General features: G+C 41.0%; 1 protein-coding gene across 2 annotated transcripts in view; it reads right to left on the bottom strand.

Moving 5' to 3' along the window:
• PRKCA (protein kinase C alpha) overlaps window positions 1-17986 on the bottom strand; it is a 117695-nt gene that overhangs the window by 34851 nt on the left and 64858 nt on the right. For both annotated transcript variants that reach the window (XM_071816411.1, XM_065852241.2), the window contains exons 4-5: window positions 6270-6381; window positions 5448-5576 (exon numbers count right to left, since the gene is read on the bottom strand). In XM_071816411.1, the coding sequence (XP_071672512.1) occupies window positions 5448-5576; window positions 6270-6381 (241 nt within the window). The remainder of the gene's footprint in view (window positions 1-5447; window positions 5577-6269; window positions 6382-17986) is intronic.

Raw genomic sequence — 17986 nt, 5'->3', positions numbered from 1 at the left:
CCACCTCTTGAAGGGCACCCTATTTTTAACAGGGTAGGTCAGGTTTCTGTAAGAGGATTGACAAGAAGGACAGATTTCCCCTCCCCACCAAAGGCCCTTTCCTGTGTGTGGCTGAAACAGAAAAAGCTAAACGAAAAATCACTCCAGGAAAACCAACCAACTTACTCTCATACTGCTTTATAATTATTAGTTAATTCAGTACTATGATAGAGATGTTATTCTGATTTATAAATGGTTGAAGTGAGATACAGTTCAGCAGCGCTTGGAGCGCAACTCGGACAGAAATTGCCAGTTTGCTGTCATAACTATTAGGCATGATAATGACCTTTGTACTGAGCACAGTAGATGGTACAAGTCACATTTCCTATCATTTTGTCCAATTAGACTATTAAAAGAGGCTGAGAATGGATGTAAGTGAAAAGAGAGTGAAGAGAAGAACATATTGACGTTTCTAACAAATCCACGCTTGCCCAGGTTTTCCTTCTAAAAAATCAGAAATAGTTAATTTGTCATTTCCCTCCTCATTGTTAATGAAGATCATAAACGTTCAGTCAGCAGAAAATGTGGAATATTTGAAGTCTGTCCTATGGTTGATCTATTATAGGCTACTTATAACCCAGCACTATCTATCCAGAAGCCGGGTCTAAATCTGGGACGCCCACTTTTCCAGGAATAGTATAAAGACATAAAGCAAATAGAGAGCTGGTTCTTAGGTATTCACACTTTAAATAAATATCTAAATAAGACAGAGTGGGCTGGCAGAGAACAACCGACATTTTATGTAAAGAGAAGAAATTCAGGCGGAATTTTGAGGAATTCAGGGAGCGGATGACAAAACCGAATCTTTTTCCATGAGATCCATAGGTCAAAAGCTGCAAGCCATATGCACTTATGGATTTACAACTTCTTGCGATACCAGCAAATACATTTAGTCATGGGAATGAGTAAATAAATGTTTCTGTCCCTATAACAAAGCTGTTACTCAGTTCCTTTTCAAGTGAGTCACAGCTACCTTTTTCCTGAATTCCCAATGTTGATAATAAAACAGTTTACTAATCACAGCAACCATTTCTTGCCAATCTTTTCCTCCCTACAGGCAACTTAGATGAGCAGAAATCTCTCAATTGCAGGCAAATCACTGCTTTTAGAAGAGGCTGCGAGTCTCAAATAGTCCCGTCTAGCAAACTATCCCGCAAAATGAAACAAAAGGGAGACCTTTGTTGGCTCCAACGCATCGTAAAGTTTCTGTCTTCCCCTAATAAAGCATCAGTGAATTATTTCATAATTCTCATGTCTTCCTGAAGGCGATTTTGGAGTGGATTCCAGCGATGTGCCCAGTTGACAGATGACTTAGGGGAGTGACAGAGGATCTTGTGTTCCCAGCCAAGGACCTTTCTATACAGTTTTCAGTCACCAAAAGGGCTTTCCGATACGAGACTTTTCTCTATTCCGTAACTACTTCCTTACCCAATTAGAATTTCTTTTAACATCCCTCCCAAGGCCAATTCCTCCTCATTACACCCCAGGTCCTGAATCCTGACCAATGGACACGTAACAAATGTCAGCTCTTGGAGTGCCTGCAATTCACAGGTGATTAACACACAAGGAACAGATGATCAATTCCCTTCCTAGAACAACAACGAACCACTGTTGCATGATACTTCATTCCTCTGTATTTATTAAGTTATACTCTCCTACTAACCAAAAATGTACCATCATCTCTAATGCCCCTTCAGAATACTTGTGCCTGCAATAGGTTCTCCGGTTTCAATTTTAACTGGAAAACTCATAGAAGTAACTGTATTTTACTTGTATAATAACATTACCTTTATAAAAATTATCATCATACAAAACATGTACTACTGGGTAGGACGGCTACTTAATAAAACATAAGTCTTAACACAGATGTATCAAATCATCTGAAAAAGCATCTAGATCACTAAATTTCTAATTCTTACCCGCTTATGTTCTTACATAAATGTATAGCATTTAAATTAATTTTTATATGCATGCAGATGGCCATTTATGAAAATCTAATGCTACTTTTAAATACTATGCACTGCCTATTTCTTCATGGTAAAGTAAACTTAACTAACGAAATGGGGAGCATTCAGTTGCTACCGGGGTTGGCATTTATTAAAGGCACAGATCCTTCTGTTAAGAACACAGCAACCCTGCAGATCCTGGGAATGCCAAGAAGACTGAAGATATCAGTGAGATGAAACACGCAGTTCACATTCTTTGAGATACTAAAAATGCCTCCCACATGCAAGTAATTATTTGGGATGGTTTTATAGGTATTTGGTACTAAAAAGTGGCCAAATAGCTGTAATATTCATATATGTTCCCCTTTAAAAACAGATGCAGAACATGATGAAATTCATGCTAACAAAGGCAGACACTAATTCTGACCTAGACAACCATAAATAAAGTTATTTAGAGTGTGTGTGGGTGGTTCTTTAAGGAAACAAGTTTTATGAGCACCTAGAAACGTGGCAAAATTCTCCTGTTTGTCTCTCGAGTTTGTTTGGTCAGAGGCCCCCAACCCAACTGCCCGCAGCCAGTGGATGTTAATTCGTGGTGCCATGGGGGGTTCGGCATTCACACATTCATCAATAATGTGAGTGCAGAACCCCCAGGGTGGTTATATTATATACTATATACTATATATTATATATTACATATTGCTGGAGAGCCCATTCCAGGCTCTGACCCTCTGCAGAGATCACTGCCAGCTCTTCTCTTCTAAATCACAGCAGCATCACTGAGGAACAGAACCAGATTTCCCGTATTCTTTCAGCTCATGAAAATACACTTAAAATCCCTGAAAACTCTAGGCTGTGTGTGTATATGTATTTTAATGACATTTACGTAACGGTGGGGTGCATTAGCTGACAGCGAGTGGGTAACAACCCGCCTCTAAATTGGTGTCTGTGTTGGGAGGGCAACTCTTTATTGTCAGCTGCTGTCAAATCCAACTCTCAGTGACCGGTAGGTCACAGTTTCGGATCCCAATAATGAGGCAGCTTTTCATATGTCAGTGCACCAGATGGGGTTATTTTCTCACAAAGGTGATTGTTTATTCACTATAAAAATAATGCAAAACCAAAACTGAACAAAAAAATAAATCAGAACTGTGATTCAACCACCTACAATCTCAGTCAGAAGAGCCCCAAATTACAAGATGGGTCAACAAGCAAATGTGAGAGTGGCAAAACTTTGAAGGTACATCAGGAGGAAGAAAATTCAGTGCAAAAAGCATGGATTAAGAATAGCAAAAACTGCTTTCCTATGCAGAAAAGCAGAATCTCCAAGTCAGTTCAATCTATGAAAGCATCATGAATTCAGTGACTTCAGAAAAAGCAACTGAAGAGAATTCCTATACAAAGAAAGCTACCACACTGATTTTCTGCAATAAATTATCAACATCCAATGCAATTCTCAAGTTAGAAGCTATAAAATACACCATTAATATCAAAGAACTGCAACACGAACGAGCCCTGAGGGTGGCACAGTGACTAGCACTGGGAGGGCAGCAAGGTTTGGGCAAAGTGCGTAACACAAAATCCCCATTTATTTGTGAAAAGGTGTTGCAGAGTCTCCATCATTCACACAGAAACCACTGCACGTCCACCTTTAAGCACCCAGATTGAAGATTTGACATGGTAAAGGGGAATTAAGCGTGTTTACATATAGGACTGAATCATTCCCACCATTAGTTCAACTCAACCTGCCAAAGTACTCAGAGATTTTAGATAACGAACCACCGGCCAACCCCACCTGGCACAACCCGGCTTCGCCTCCTAGCCTAGAAATCCCTGGGGAAAAAACCAGTACTACTCACACTATTTTACTGGGAAAACACTTAGCAAGTGGGTACTGTGGCCTTTTTCGGAAATAAATGGCACCACAAAACCCTCAAAGCAATTACGCAGAAGTAAAGACAAACTGCACCGTGCTCAAGAGCACCCCCAGACGAGTGGATCTGGCAGCTGTCACCGAGGCTGGGACAGGATGGTCCAGGCGCCCATCCAAGGTACAGAACGTTCGCAAGGTGCCAACCAGAGCGGCACGTTTGCATTCACCAGCACAAAACGTGTCGCATGCAATCAAGGTTGGCTATGAAAGAATCAGCAGGAAGTCATTAACGACTAAAACAGGATGCAGAGCAGAGATATTAAGGAATTCAGCTGAAGGAGTTCAACACCTACACAGTAATTCCCTTGAAAAAGATGCAGGTAAAGGCTCAAACCAAACAGCCAATCATTTAATATTTTTCCCGCTGTTTCTAAACCTCCTGGACATTTAATTCATCCCCTTTCCTGCATCTGAAGGCGGTGGTATCGCACTGGGTAGCTCTGCGAACCGTATATTCTAACAAAGGCTTTGTCAGTCAATATTTTAGAAGCAATGGGAGAAAAGGAGTTCAATATTTTTGCATAGCAATAATGAGCTATCCGATAATTGGTTATTCCCTTTTCAGTTCAACATGCACAAAAGGTCTCTCAAATGTCACCCGGTCTGGGCTTGGTCTGTACAGTGTTTTTTATTTAAAACAGAAAATATCTTAATTTCCGGGCCACCGTCACTTTTATGTGAAGAACGTTTCCGCCAGCTTGGAATGCTAAAATAGAAAGAATGTACAGAACAAATGCAACATGCTGTAAATACAAATTTTTATGCAGATCCTGAGCGATGAACTCCAACACAGCACAAGGAAGTTCTGTTGGAGTTAAACGATCTACTACACGTCTATCGAGGGGGACAAAACAGTCCTTCCATTTGCAAAATGTATTTTTCAGGTTCTTTTCTGCAGCTTCAGACTGGGGATGGCCCTGGGGTCTGTGTGTGTTTGTGTGTGTGTGTGTGTGTGTGTGTGTGTTTATGTGTGTGTGTGTATGTGTGTGTATGTGTGTGTGTGTGTGTGCACGGCCAGAGCTGACTCAGAAATCCTAGGAGAAACCCTCCCTTTCCTTCCTCTCCATCCCTATCTCCATAACCTTAACCTTACAGAAAGTCATTATGTCTTTATTTTATAACTCACTGCGAGTATTTGGGATTAAATCCAAGCTGTCTGTGTTTATTAAATACTTCAAAATGCAGGAAACAAGTCCTCAGCTGATGAAAGTTGAGAGTGTTCCTTGTGTTCTGCAGGCGATGGCTGACTTCCTCAACAGTGAGCGATCCTACACGGAAAACTGGCATTATGGTGCCTTTCCAATTAATATTCCTGAGTTTTAAAGCTATTACTACAGCTTTCATTTCCCTATTTGTTTTCATGAGCACCAGTTCATGGCATTTCTTGATTCAAGGACACATTGAATGAAATCCTCACACTTCTGAAGGGAAATAATACTCTCTCGGTGGCTTTAATATAGAAAGATGTGACCAAGGTACATAAACCCACATTCATAAAACCTGCCAAAATTCCAGATTGAGTTGTTTACCTGTTACTTCCAGTTTGTCACCAGTGACTTCAGCTTTCAGGTAAATCCTTCCCCGTTTCTCTGTGTGATCCATGCCGCAGAGGCTCGGGACGTTTATCACGCATTGCTTATGAACGTTCATATCGCAGGCTGTGAACACAGAAACGGTTCAGGCAGCTGTGAGAAGCCAATAATACGATTACACTGCAAACACCGAGCAGAGTGGAAGTTAATATCACAATGCTTAATGCTGGAGAGATTTCGGATTACAGCTGTGTCTTTTTCAACTGAACGACACGGCTGGTTTCTATCTTTTTGTGGACTGAACGGAACAGAGAACAAAATAGTCTATGTCAGAAAACTGAAGATATTATTAGTGAAGTGCAAGGAAAAAAATAGTGAATATGGAATAAAACCTTGCTGGGAATGTGACTAAGAAAACAGAGCACTCGTGCCAGCATCAGCAACAAACGGAGTTAAGTGTAAATTCATTGTTAGGTTTTCTAGCAGGAGACTTCCAAGACAAATGAAATGCAAGAGAAATATTGGACATTGGCTACCAAAGGAACTGAAATTCCAGTCTTTGACAGTGCATTCACCAGACTACTGCAAAACCAGCCTTCCTCAAACTGCCATGGCAAATGCTCTTAAGCCACATCAAACTCAACACACCATTAGTATAGTAGTACAGCACTGAAGTATCTACTTGAAATATAGCAGTACTATAAATAGCTGACATTTGAAATGGTATTTTCCACAGAAAAGAGAAAAGAAGCTGTTACCAAGTGTTTCCACTCCACTTTCTAGAGTCCCCTTTTGGGAACACAGACAAACTTCACTTACTGTCACATTTCATGCCTTGGTGCAGAAGCCCGTAGAGCAGCGACCCGCAATGGTCACAAAAGGTCGGGCTGCCATAGGTGTGGATCTTGAATTTGTGTTTGCTTCTGGGATCCTGATGGAAAAACACAAAAAGAGATCCTCAAGTCATAACAAATTAGATCGACACACCTTTAAAATATTACTTTAAATACCAAAAACGTCCCTTTTCTGCCACTTAAGCTATTCTAGCACGTAGCTAATTCACAACCCTTAGAGCGGTACCTACATTGGTGCAGGTATGTTGGCCTTCATTCCTATTTTTCATTCAGATTGAGACTATTTCAACAGTTCTCTTTGCTATACAGCCCAAGATATGAAATGCAAACTGCTAACAGCCGTATTTATTTTGTAAACACAGTTACCCTAAGAGGAATGACATTCGGTGCTCCAGAGAACATCTGTTTCGTTATTTATTAAAGATACAGCCAATGGGTCATGGGAACATTGCGTTACTACGGCCTTATCTGACAGATCCACTCGGACTATATGCCTTCCAAACAATTTAAATGACATTTTCAAAGTTAATTCTTCCTTAATTAGTTTTTTTTTAGAAGATGTAAGGGAACTTGTTGCCTTTATAGACACTTAAACACTCCTTTGGTAAGCAAATCTGTTGCTGAGAAGGACAAAACGGCTTCTAAGAAGGACACCGAAAAATCAGATTTTTAAAGTTGTGTTTGACGTCTGACATAAGTGGTATTTATGAGTATGAAGTAATGATACAGGTGAGAAAGAACTATGGGAAATTATTATAATGAACGTCTACTAAGTACATTGAACCTGTATATTATACTGAAATTCCATACCAAACACTACCGAATAATCCCATTCCAATCAATGGGATAGACATGGTAACCAAGTCAAGCAGGTCACCTGAATGAAGAAATCCTGTTGGATCAGACCCTGAGGTTGGCCCTGCGTAACTCAATGGATACAGTTTGAATCATCATTTGCTCGCTACGATAAATATTAGTTTGCTATCATTGAGTGAAAATGCCTACTGCGTGATGTTTAAAAGGAACAACTGAATATGATTATTAGTTATTATTCTATATGCACACATGAAATCACTTATTGCAGGCACAAAAGAAAAAAGTGCGAAAACTGCTCCTGAAATGGAAACTTTGCATGTAGGAAATCTCTCTTTTAAAATCCCTTCATAGAAGTAAATAGAAGAACTTCACAAATATTTAAAAGCTAACAAATAAGAGAGTGCGCTCTTCATCAGCATTTAACCCTTATTTTCTATGTCAGTCCTCCGCATTTTATCACTTTTGGTAAATTGAAATACACAAATTATTATTTTCCAAGCAAGGCTGAGAACACACAGAGAAAGCCAAGAGATCTCTATACACCCATCACATATCTTATTCCCCATATTAACTTGTGCTTCTTATGCACTTGGAATTACCCTTCAATCTGTAGCTCACACTTTAATTATAAGTAACTATATTAGTAATAATTTCTACACTGCCAGTACTAATGACTTATATTATTAACAGAAATTAAGACTTATTAGTTGCTAATACAGTTTATTACTTCCCAATATTAAATATGCATTAAGTGATATAAATGCATTATCGAGGAAAGAACACCGTCTTTAATATTTTTCAGCTAGGGGTAAAGTACTGCGGGAGAGGTAAGGCCCTGCAAATTTCCTTCAAATATCCCCTTTTAATCAATGTAAACCTTCAATAATTCCTGAAGCTGAGCTGGCAGCCGCATTTCATAGTAAACACAGGGAGCCAAGCCAGGATATGACAGATGAACTGCCAAATAATGGCTGCTATTTGCAAGAGAACTGAACTTTGCACTAAACTTGGCATAGATTAATTGTGAAACTCTGAAGGGAAAACCCACTGCTGTTTCCAAAATCCATCAAAATTGCGAAGGGGGAGAGTGGCAGTGGGAAAGCAATGGGAAAGCACAGTGGTGAATAACATACTCTATTAAAATTCATGTTATTTTCATGCTAAAAAGTGAATTCTCTGCTATTATTAAGACAATTCCCCCCTTTTATAAGTACAGCTGAATGCAATGTAGTATAATTAAATGAGAAAGGAAACTCTGGGCAATCGATATCTCAGACAGTTAAATATTTGTCTTTGAAAAACCTTTAAATTGGCAGAAATGTGGCCAGTGCTCTGCAATTCCAATGGACTGGGGTCCCAGAGCCTGTGACGACACACGTGGGTGCGGAATCCCTATAAAGACAAATCACGATCGGGCATCTCCGGCTCTGAAAACATAGATCAAATCATTCCTCAGTCTCCAAGTTATGTGCTGACGTTCTGCATCGCCCTGACCCGCAGATCCGCGTTGTGCACTACACGGACCTATGGGAAGCAAACCGAAAACGCAGCAGAAACCTTTAAAAAGTAAATAAATGAGTTTGCAGCTCTGGCTCTGCCCAAAGGGGCTGGGATCTGGAGGGGCCGGGCAGGGATCCTGCTGCACCCCAGCAGAGGGAAGCAGAACAACATGGAGCATCTCACCCGAACACCACATCCTGCAATCTGTGCGCGGCCACCCAGCCCCACTTTGCCCCCCTGCAGCAGCATCGCCACCATTCCATCGCCACCCTTCCTGCCTTCTTTGTTTTGTTCAGCACAAATGAATCCATTTCCCATATTGAACGGCAAGGGGAAGCACCCTCCTGCGAGAAATCATTCCGTAAGTTCTCTGTCTCGAAGCCGGGGGTGTGCGGTAATTGAAAGCGCACGGTTAACCAGCAGCACACGTCCAACTGTGCTTAACACATCGCGAGACAGCTTATGAGCATTATATTTCTGAATTCTTGCTAAAAGCTCCCTTTTGATTAGAATTTTATTCCCCTTGGCAGCAACACTGAACCAACCGACTACAATTTTGCAGGCACTACATCATCGCATTGCTTTAAAGTATAAAATACATAAAAAAGACTTATGAGGTTGCATCAGCGGAGATTTTAGACATGAAGCAGCACCACATTGCTACTTGTTTTCCTATTAACATAAATATCAATTGGTGATTTCCACAGTATCTTCATTTGAGAAAGCAGCATTAACCTCGAGGAGCCAGACGCTGCTACTGAAATAACTTCCAGGGCTTAAAACACAGCTTCTGTGATCCCAGAAGCAAGAAACGGCAAAAAGTCCTTGTTTAGATGGTCACCAGCTTTGCTCTCCCCTGACCGAACGTGGCTGTGCACATGGGAGAGGGGGAGCAAAGAGAATCTGAGACTCTTGCGAGTGGTTAAGCAACATTCTGAAGTCAGCAATATAAAGAATACATCACTTTTTATTACAAAACGTACAAATGCTTAAAGGTTATTTGATATTTCCCTTCCAGAGCTGCAGTATAGAAAAGATACAACTTCTATTGGCTGAAGAGTCAAAAATAGGAGGGGATCACAGCCAGGCTGAGCCTGGCAGGGACCTCTGGAGCCCATTGAGCTCAAGGCCTGGCTCAAGGCAGGCTCAGCTCTGGATCAGCCGGGTTTTACAGTGGTTATTCCTACCCAGAGCTCTAAATCTACCTGCCAAACACCCCCAAAAATCTTCCACAGGTTGACATGTAGCTACTAAAAGCGCCCTTCAGCAAAAGAGAAGGAGAGGAATGACACAACCCTCTGTTGTTACTTGGAATAGTAAGAAAGTGCACACCGAGTCTTTCCAGGAATCCTCCCTGCGGGCACAATGTGGAGTTTCACTGTCTGGAGTGACTCTAAGGAGTAACTCGGAGAAAAGCTTCAATTTCACTGCGGAATGGGAAACTGCTTGTACACCGTAACACACGGAGAGGTGTTCAGGGTGTTCGGAGCATGAACAGAGCTGCATTCAACTGTATTAAATGGAAAAAAAAAAAGGTAGTGGTGGGATAAGAAAACCAAGACAAAGCAAGAATACAGGTAATAAACCCAATGTAAGTTAGTCTTTAAGACTGTACAAGAAGGATGCAATGGAGAACAGAAGAGGCAGGCTGCTCTCATGATGGATTTCAGAGACACCAAAGGTCATAGAATCATAGAATGTCCTGAGTTTGAAGGGACTCAACAAGATCATGGAGTCCAAGTCCTGTCCCCGCACAGGACACCCCACAGGTCACCCCGTGTGTCTGAGGATGTTGTCCAGTCTCTTCTTGAACACTGCCAGGTTGGGGCTGTGACACCTCCCTGGGGATCCTATTCCAGTGTCCAGCACCTCTGGGTGAAGAAGCTTTTCCTCATGTCCCACTGACCCTCCCCAGCACATCTTCTGCCGTTCCCTTGGGTTCTGTTGTTGGTCACCACAGTGAAGAGGTACACAAACAGAAAAAAATCATATTTAATGAACAGCGACAATCACCAATCAACTATTTCCTTCTCTATACTTCTACAGAAGACAACTTGACCACGGTTCAAAAATGATGCAAAGGCAGATTTTTCAGTCTTTTCCTGGAATTCACATTCAATTATTATTTTTAATTAAAAGAAACAGGTGGTCATCGAATGAACCGACTTTGATTGCTGCGTTTTGTTCATGTTCTTCTTGTGTAGAATAGTACTGATTGAGTTGGCAAATGGAGAAAGAGCTGCATGACTGTACTCACAGGGATTTGTAATTTCTTAATTACTATAAAGACAGTTAAATCTGGAAGGGACTTGGTGTTTACCAGCTATTTTTTCTTCATTCTTTTTTAATGAAGAAACTGCAGTGTAATTACAGAAAGTGCATAAACAAAAGATCCTGTCAGAAACTGATTCATTACTAGGAAGAAATGGGGCACGATTTTGCTTCAGATACAACTCAACATATAGTGACAGTATATAAATCATTGTAATAAAGATTGAATCCAGGGATCTGGATTCAAAAAGACACAGAGACAGCTGTATAAGCCTTGCTTAACAAAATAATTTATTAGTTTTATTATTTGGCAATTTATTTGTTGAACATACTTTTTAACGCAAAGTATCGTTTACGTCTTGAATACGTTTTACAACCTATAGTTTAACGTTCATCAGATGGAAGAAGTAATTTAAACAAATTCCTGCTGAATAAAAGCATAGTGCTACTTTTTGATAGGATAGGTACAATATGCTGAATTGTTTAATATTACACATTACAAGGTAGTCTTCATGCTTTCCAATGGAGCCGAAACATGGTTAGGTGTAGTGCACCATCAGCGTAATAAAGGACTCGATGCCAATAGATAATGTTGTCACTGTCATTGCACTGTGCGACATCAGGTTGCATGACAATTATCTTACATTAATATATTTGTTAATGACTTCCCCCCCATTATCCTCATCTGGAGCTCAAATTGTCCTTTTGTCATTCACTTAAACAGGAGACAACATGAGATAAAGGCTGAAAACACCTCACCCGAAATGCCCCGGTATCTCCATAAAGGCAATGACCCTGAGCACAGAGGTAGCAGGTCAAGCAGCTCAACATCTGTTGGACCTTAAACACTGTTTACACAGGAAAGTGATGCACACTTATCCAAGAAGGAATCAGAATTAAGGCAGGGGAAAAATGGAATGACTAAAAATGCTCTTCCAGAAGACATCACAGCTGTAAACTGAGATATTATTTAGCATGTTAAGTCTTATGAAAGCATCTCTGTGACCCCAAACTTCTTGACTGCTGGCAATGGCAAAAGTGAAACACAATCAAGATTCAACTTGCAAAGCCAGACCTGCCCTCGGTTAGTTCGAATGTGGTTTGAATGAAGGTCTTCATAACTGTTAAGTGATAGATTTGAGCACATAAAGATGATTTGCCAAAAAGATCTGAGTAAATCAGCAGCAGCGCTATGAACGTAGCTGATGAACGTATTGTGAAGATACTGCTCTCGCCTCTGAGCTTCTTCACCATGCAAGGCCCTGAATAATAACTGGTTTACATTTCCCACTCCTCCTCGCAGCGCAGAACTCCCCGTTCTCCTCTAAAAGAGTGAACGCTACTGAAGAACCCACCGATTTATAAACACACACCTTACATGTTCTCACTAAACCCTTCCCCGCTTATTTCCATCACACCTTGGCTCCTTCCCACCTCCCCCGGCAGCATCTGCACGCGTTGGCCCCCGTCCAAGCACAGGCATTTATGTGTCTGGATGTATCGCTACCGAACAGGAAGATGCAATATCCATATACATCAACTTATGGTTCAAAATCGAACTCCAAACCCCACTGACTTCCGTGCAGATTTGTTTGTGGGAGCTGAGCACTGCGGGAGGGCGAATGGAAAGCCAGAGAGAAGTTTTAAGTTCAGACACATACTTTTTTCACTTTTTAATGTTATTGCATTGATGTTTCAACAGCAGAGTTTCTAAAAAGTGCACGTTGATCTTCCTGAAAGAAGAGAGGACTCCGTCTTCCTGGAGAAAGGGATCTAAGAGATCCAGAAAATCAGACTGCACGGGGAGCTGTTACAACCACCTACTTTTGGTTTGAGATGACAGGCATGTGCCATTTTAAAAGGTTTCTCCTCTAAATACTTTGTCCTTACTTTTAATACTAAATACTTCTAAGAGGGCTTTAATCATCAAGGAGGGTATTCACACCATTACCTTCAGGTATCTCTACAGCGAAAGATTTGCAGCTGTCCCTTGGAAGAGCTTTATTCTCTACCGAGCTCACAAGGTATTTAATTGAAATGCTGACTTCTGCGTGTCCCTCTCATCACAGACCCCAAACCACAAACACCAAACCCACTTAACACACCAAATACTGCAACCCAGGACTTGACCAATCGCTGCAGAAAAGATGGCAGAATCAAGCTCAACCGCTGTGGAAAAGCACAGGAGTAAAATCAGGGTTGCAATGAAGCTTTGCAGCCACAGGGCAAGAACTTTATATTTGCCATCAATTTATCCAGTTCCGTATGTCACAGCTCAAGAGCTCGTGTAAACGCCGAGGCCAACAGTACGCTTGCTTTTCTGTAATTTGTAAAGAATTTATAAAGAAAGACCACTTAGACACGACCCTACAGACTGATACAGCCATGGAGGAAATAAAAGGCACTACAGTGCGATGTTTAGTCAGCGACTACAGAGCAGGCGAGTATGAACATTACTTGTGTATGAAAGCAGAATAAGTGCATTTTTCCTCATCTGCATGCATTGTAGATGTTCAAAACGAAGAAGAAAAGAATCTGCTCTTCCTCTCTAATCCCAGTATAGAGATTAATACAGGCTTTCCCTAGCGCTGCTGGCTAAGCCTTTGTAAGGCCACAGCAAAAACAATTATTAAAATTAATCCCAGGTACAAATGGAATTGCACAATATTAATCCTGCTAAAAGAAAAACCTGATACGCTAAACATGTGGAAGACTGACATGAGGAGCAAAACAAGGAAAAAGAACAATTTCTGAAAACCAGTTTTGCTGGCACCGGTCAAGTGATGGGCCGGTAGAACCACAGGAAAATCAGCGCTGTCCTCCTTCTACAGCGGCCATTTGGGCATCAATTTAGACATTCACAGCCTATGAAGAAGTGGCTGGAGGAAATCAGTTGAAGATAAAGCAAAATATAAAATCTGTGGAGAAAAATCCTTCCGTAATAGACTACTCTAAGTGCAAAACATGGAAAAACTTAAATGCAAAGCAAATATTTATAAATTGGCAGCCAGAAATTACATTGTCTCTGAGAGTCCTTACCAAACCTCACTTCAGCACAGAAAATCTCTCCTCACCGTTAAATGAAACAAAACCAAGGAGACAATAGATGCTCTCCAGATGAATGCATTTAGGAAGAAAACAAATGGTTTCAGATAACACTTTTACAGTGTACATGATCCAAGGTATTAGGTGGCATTGGAGTGCAATTAGCATGAAGTTACTTAATAATAACATAAATGCTTCTGTGACAGTTTACATTGGGAATTTCAGACGCAGGAAAAAACATGTCTCATGCATTGCTCTTCACCAGGCATCCGATTTTTGGCACAAGTAAATTAATAGCTGAATATCAGATTTACACTAAATCCTTTACATGTTCAAAAAGATGAGGATGCACTGCATGGAGCAGTGTATTATTCAATGCCCTGTGTTTGGATTGTGTGTCTTGCACAACATACCTATAATTATGGTGTAAAACGTCCTGTAGTCCCTCTGAGCCAAGACTAACAGTAAATATCACTTGGTAAGACAGGCTTGAGGTAAATCTGTAAATTTTGCTTAGAGGAAGGGACAGAGGTACGAAGATGCAGGACTAAGCCTCGTGTGGCTCCTACAATCGTCCTTGGATCTACAGCGCGTCCACCAAATTCACGGAGGAGTTGTGCGAATAAAAACCAGTTCCTGGTACAAAAATAAAATAGGTATTTTCAGATATAATCAACATCTCAACCTTCTCCCCATATCCTGGACACTCATGTTCAGCCAAGATCACGCCTGAAGTGCTAATTCCACTTGGATTTTAGTTAGAAGTCTTCACACTGCCCTTTGATGAGATGTATGGCCAGATACAATGCCTACAACAGCCGTTTGCGATGGATAATGACATAGGACTTGTTTGCTAGAGCAGACTCGGCCTTTGCAGGTGCTTTTGTAATTTGACATGTTTTTTGACGTGTTTTTCCCAGCCCAGTCGCTGTCTCTGCATCCACCACCCTTCAGATGAACTCCAGAGAAACCAATTCTGCGGATGTAACCCCCAGAAGGACAAACCCCAGTTCAACCATCAGACACACACAGCACATTGCACAAACAGCCCAGGAAATCAGACTTGCGCTAAAACACAACACCCGGTTACGAGATTAAAAAAAAAGGAATAATAATGTGTTATATATTTACAAAATCATATTATCTTCCCTAAACATGTTTTGAAAAGTGACTAAAACAAATGTGCCTATTAACCACTGCTACTGTTAGCCCCAAATTCACCCAATCACTTCAAATTCATTCAGGTCTTTCAAGCCTTGCCCACAGTTTCTGCCATTACCTGTGAGCCTGGCTCGTCAATCACACTATTAAAGACTGGCACCTCTCTACTTACATTCATCACTTTTCCATTTTCCTTCAGCACTTAGCATCATTAATTTATCAAGTCTCATTCCATTCGACTCCCACGGCTACTTTAAGCATGACAGAGCAAGGGCTCGCTTTATTATTTGTACTTTTTTCTACATATTTCACATCAGGCACAACAAATGAGGCCCCTCACCAACAGCCACGCGGTGCTAAAAGAAAAGCTTAAAAAAAGTTTAAGTACACAAACTGTAAACACGGTTCTATGCTGCATTTATACAGCGTTTTTATTCATAATACAGCAGCACCTGAAACAATTAGAGCATTTTCCACATAGAGACGCAGGCACATTCTCATCCCTCTATTGTATGTTCTATTTGTAAAGTTGTATTAAAGCATTTAGAGACATAATAATATTTCTATCAGAAAGATCTTTTGAAATCGAGTACATTTCGAGCCTGTCAACCAGCTGATACTCCAAAATATACCGTCCTGCAGGAAACAACAGCTCAGTTCTGCACAATTCATTTAACTTATTAGCTACTGCCAGACACAGCGGGCGCTTTTCCTACCCGGTCATCTGGGCACTTTAAAGGTCACAGCAAACCTTGTTTGTTTAAGATTTTTCAAGTAATTGCTGCTCTAGAACCCCAAATTAAAAAAAAAGAGGCAAAATAAAGGTTCCACAGCTTCTCCTTTTTTTTAAAATCAGCAACAAACCATTTTCATTTGGAAGGCACCGAACTATTGTCCAGAGATTTCACATTATGCAACCAGCAGCCCTGCAAATGACTAAATACCTACAACTAAGAGAACAGGAAGAATCACAACAGATTTGACCAAATACGACGCTTGTCTGTGCAACCGAGACCTCTCGCTTCCCAGACTAATTCCAGACACCGCTAGTCAGATCCCCTCTCGTCATTACTTTTAGCATTATACTGATTTTCTATAACCGAAGTCTCACCCAACAAATCACTGCAAGAGCCATTCTCAAATGCTCCGAAAGTCACACTCAAGCAGTTCGCATGACCGAGAGAGGTTGACTCAGAGTCCAGCAGCTGTGCGCTTGCTTTTTCACTTTATACTTGACATGGTTATGTTACCGCTCTCCATCTTCTGGCCGGTGTTTGCGCCGTATCGCATCCACCCGTGCTCGTCACCTAGGGGTGGTGGCAGAGGCGAATCAAGTATAGATTTAAAATGGTCTCTGAGTGCCTTTATCCAATCATTTAGCCTATCATTCCTCCTTTCACTACCGATCCATACACCACTTATGTCTGCCTCCTTCACCTTCTCATCAACCCGAACATTTCTACTTTTCAGCCTGCCTATTCACAGGTTTCAGACCCAACACCCACTATCAGCACAGAAACACTCTAGTACCTCCTAAAACAGGTAACATCGCAGGACTTCATTTTCTTAAACAATGTCAGTGATTAGCCCAAGCACATAGAACAAATTAAAAAAACACCATGAAACCGCCTCTGCCTAAAACTACGCTTTAACCAGCGCAAGAAGAAGCTTTGCTGTGGATAAATGGGTGCCACATGAATACGAAAGCAGTGTGCTGACAATGAGCTATTCCCATTGTTGGGCCCTATGAATCCTGAAGCACAGACATCTGCTTCCAGACCTCTGGGGCTTTGAATTATTTTTAAACTCTGAACAAAGAACACTTAGTACCACATACTTTCAGTTTCACAGCTGGGCTATTTTAAGAAGGCAAAAAAACCTCACTGGAATATAACTTTCTGATTTTGAAATATTTCAGCTTGAAGTTATTAATCTGTCCCCGGAGAATTCGGAACATCTTAGAACACTTGTTTTAAATATTCAATATCTTTCAAAGACACAATCTTCTCACATGGCCTTAAAATAAATGCCTGAAATATCAGACTATAATAACCCAAAAGGGATGCGGGTTCTTCTTGATTAGAAAACTTATTCTCCCAATCTCCAATTCCTTCTCCTCTAAAAAATTTCCTGAGGATGAGAAGCAAATACCATTTATTATTACAGAGCTTTGCGGAGGCAGCGAGAGCGACAGAGTCCGCAACACGGGGGGGCTGAACAAATCTGAGGTCATGAGAATGGGGATTCTGTCCCGTTCACTGTACGATCCAGGCAGGGCTCATTTATTGTGTCTAATTAACCACTGGTAAAATACCTGTGTTAAGAGGAAAGCTCCAGGAATTCCTCAGCACAAACTCAGCGCCTGAATTTCTAACCGATAGGGAAGCCGTCAGGACAGAGAAGCCGTCGGATGAATTAATTGGTGCGACACGGGTTAAGTCCCAAAGGCTGAGCCGCAGGATGGACCGAGTGTCCTGACAAGCCACGTGTGGCTTCCTGCCAAAATCAGCCTAAAAGCTGGAAAATGAGCAGGTAAAGAACATGCAAGAAGCTCAACAAAACCTGTGCTAATATTGAAAGCCTGTTCTTGCATTTGCTACTGTTCCATTACAGACTTGATGATCGTTCCTAGGTTCTTAATGAATTCAAACTTAATTTACTTCCAGTAACATCTAGCTTTAGTAAATTTTCATCTTACGCATTGACAATGAAATTAAATTTCCCTCTTTATTGCAGCATGACGAATTTCGTAGCTAAACCCCCAACTTCAATTCAAAGTGCTTAAGAGACAGTCCATCAACGTTCACTGAATCACCCAAACAGGAAGAATCACTGCTTGTCTGCTGTTGCTCCGCACTGCAAAGAAATACATATTTCTATTTTCTGCAC

Source organism: Patagioenas fasciata, chromosome 18, assembly GCF_037038585.1.
Source record: "Patagioenas fasciata isolate bPatFas1 chromosome 18, bPatFas1.hap1, whole genome shotgun sequence".
NCBI lineage: Eukaryota > Metazoa > Chordata > Aves > Columbiformes > Columbidae > Patagioenas > Patagioenas fasciata.
This window is presented reverse-complemented; position numbering and strand designations above follow the sequence as displayed.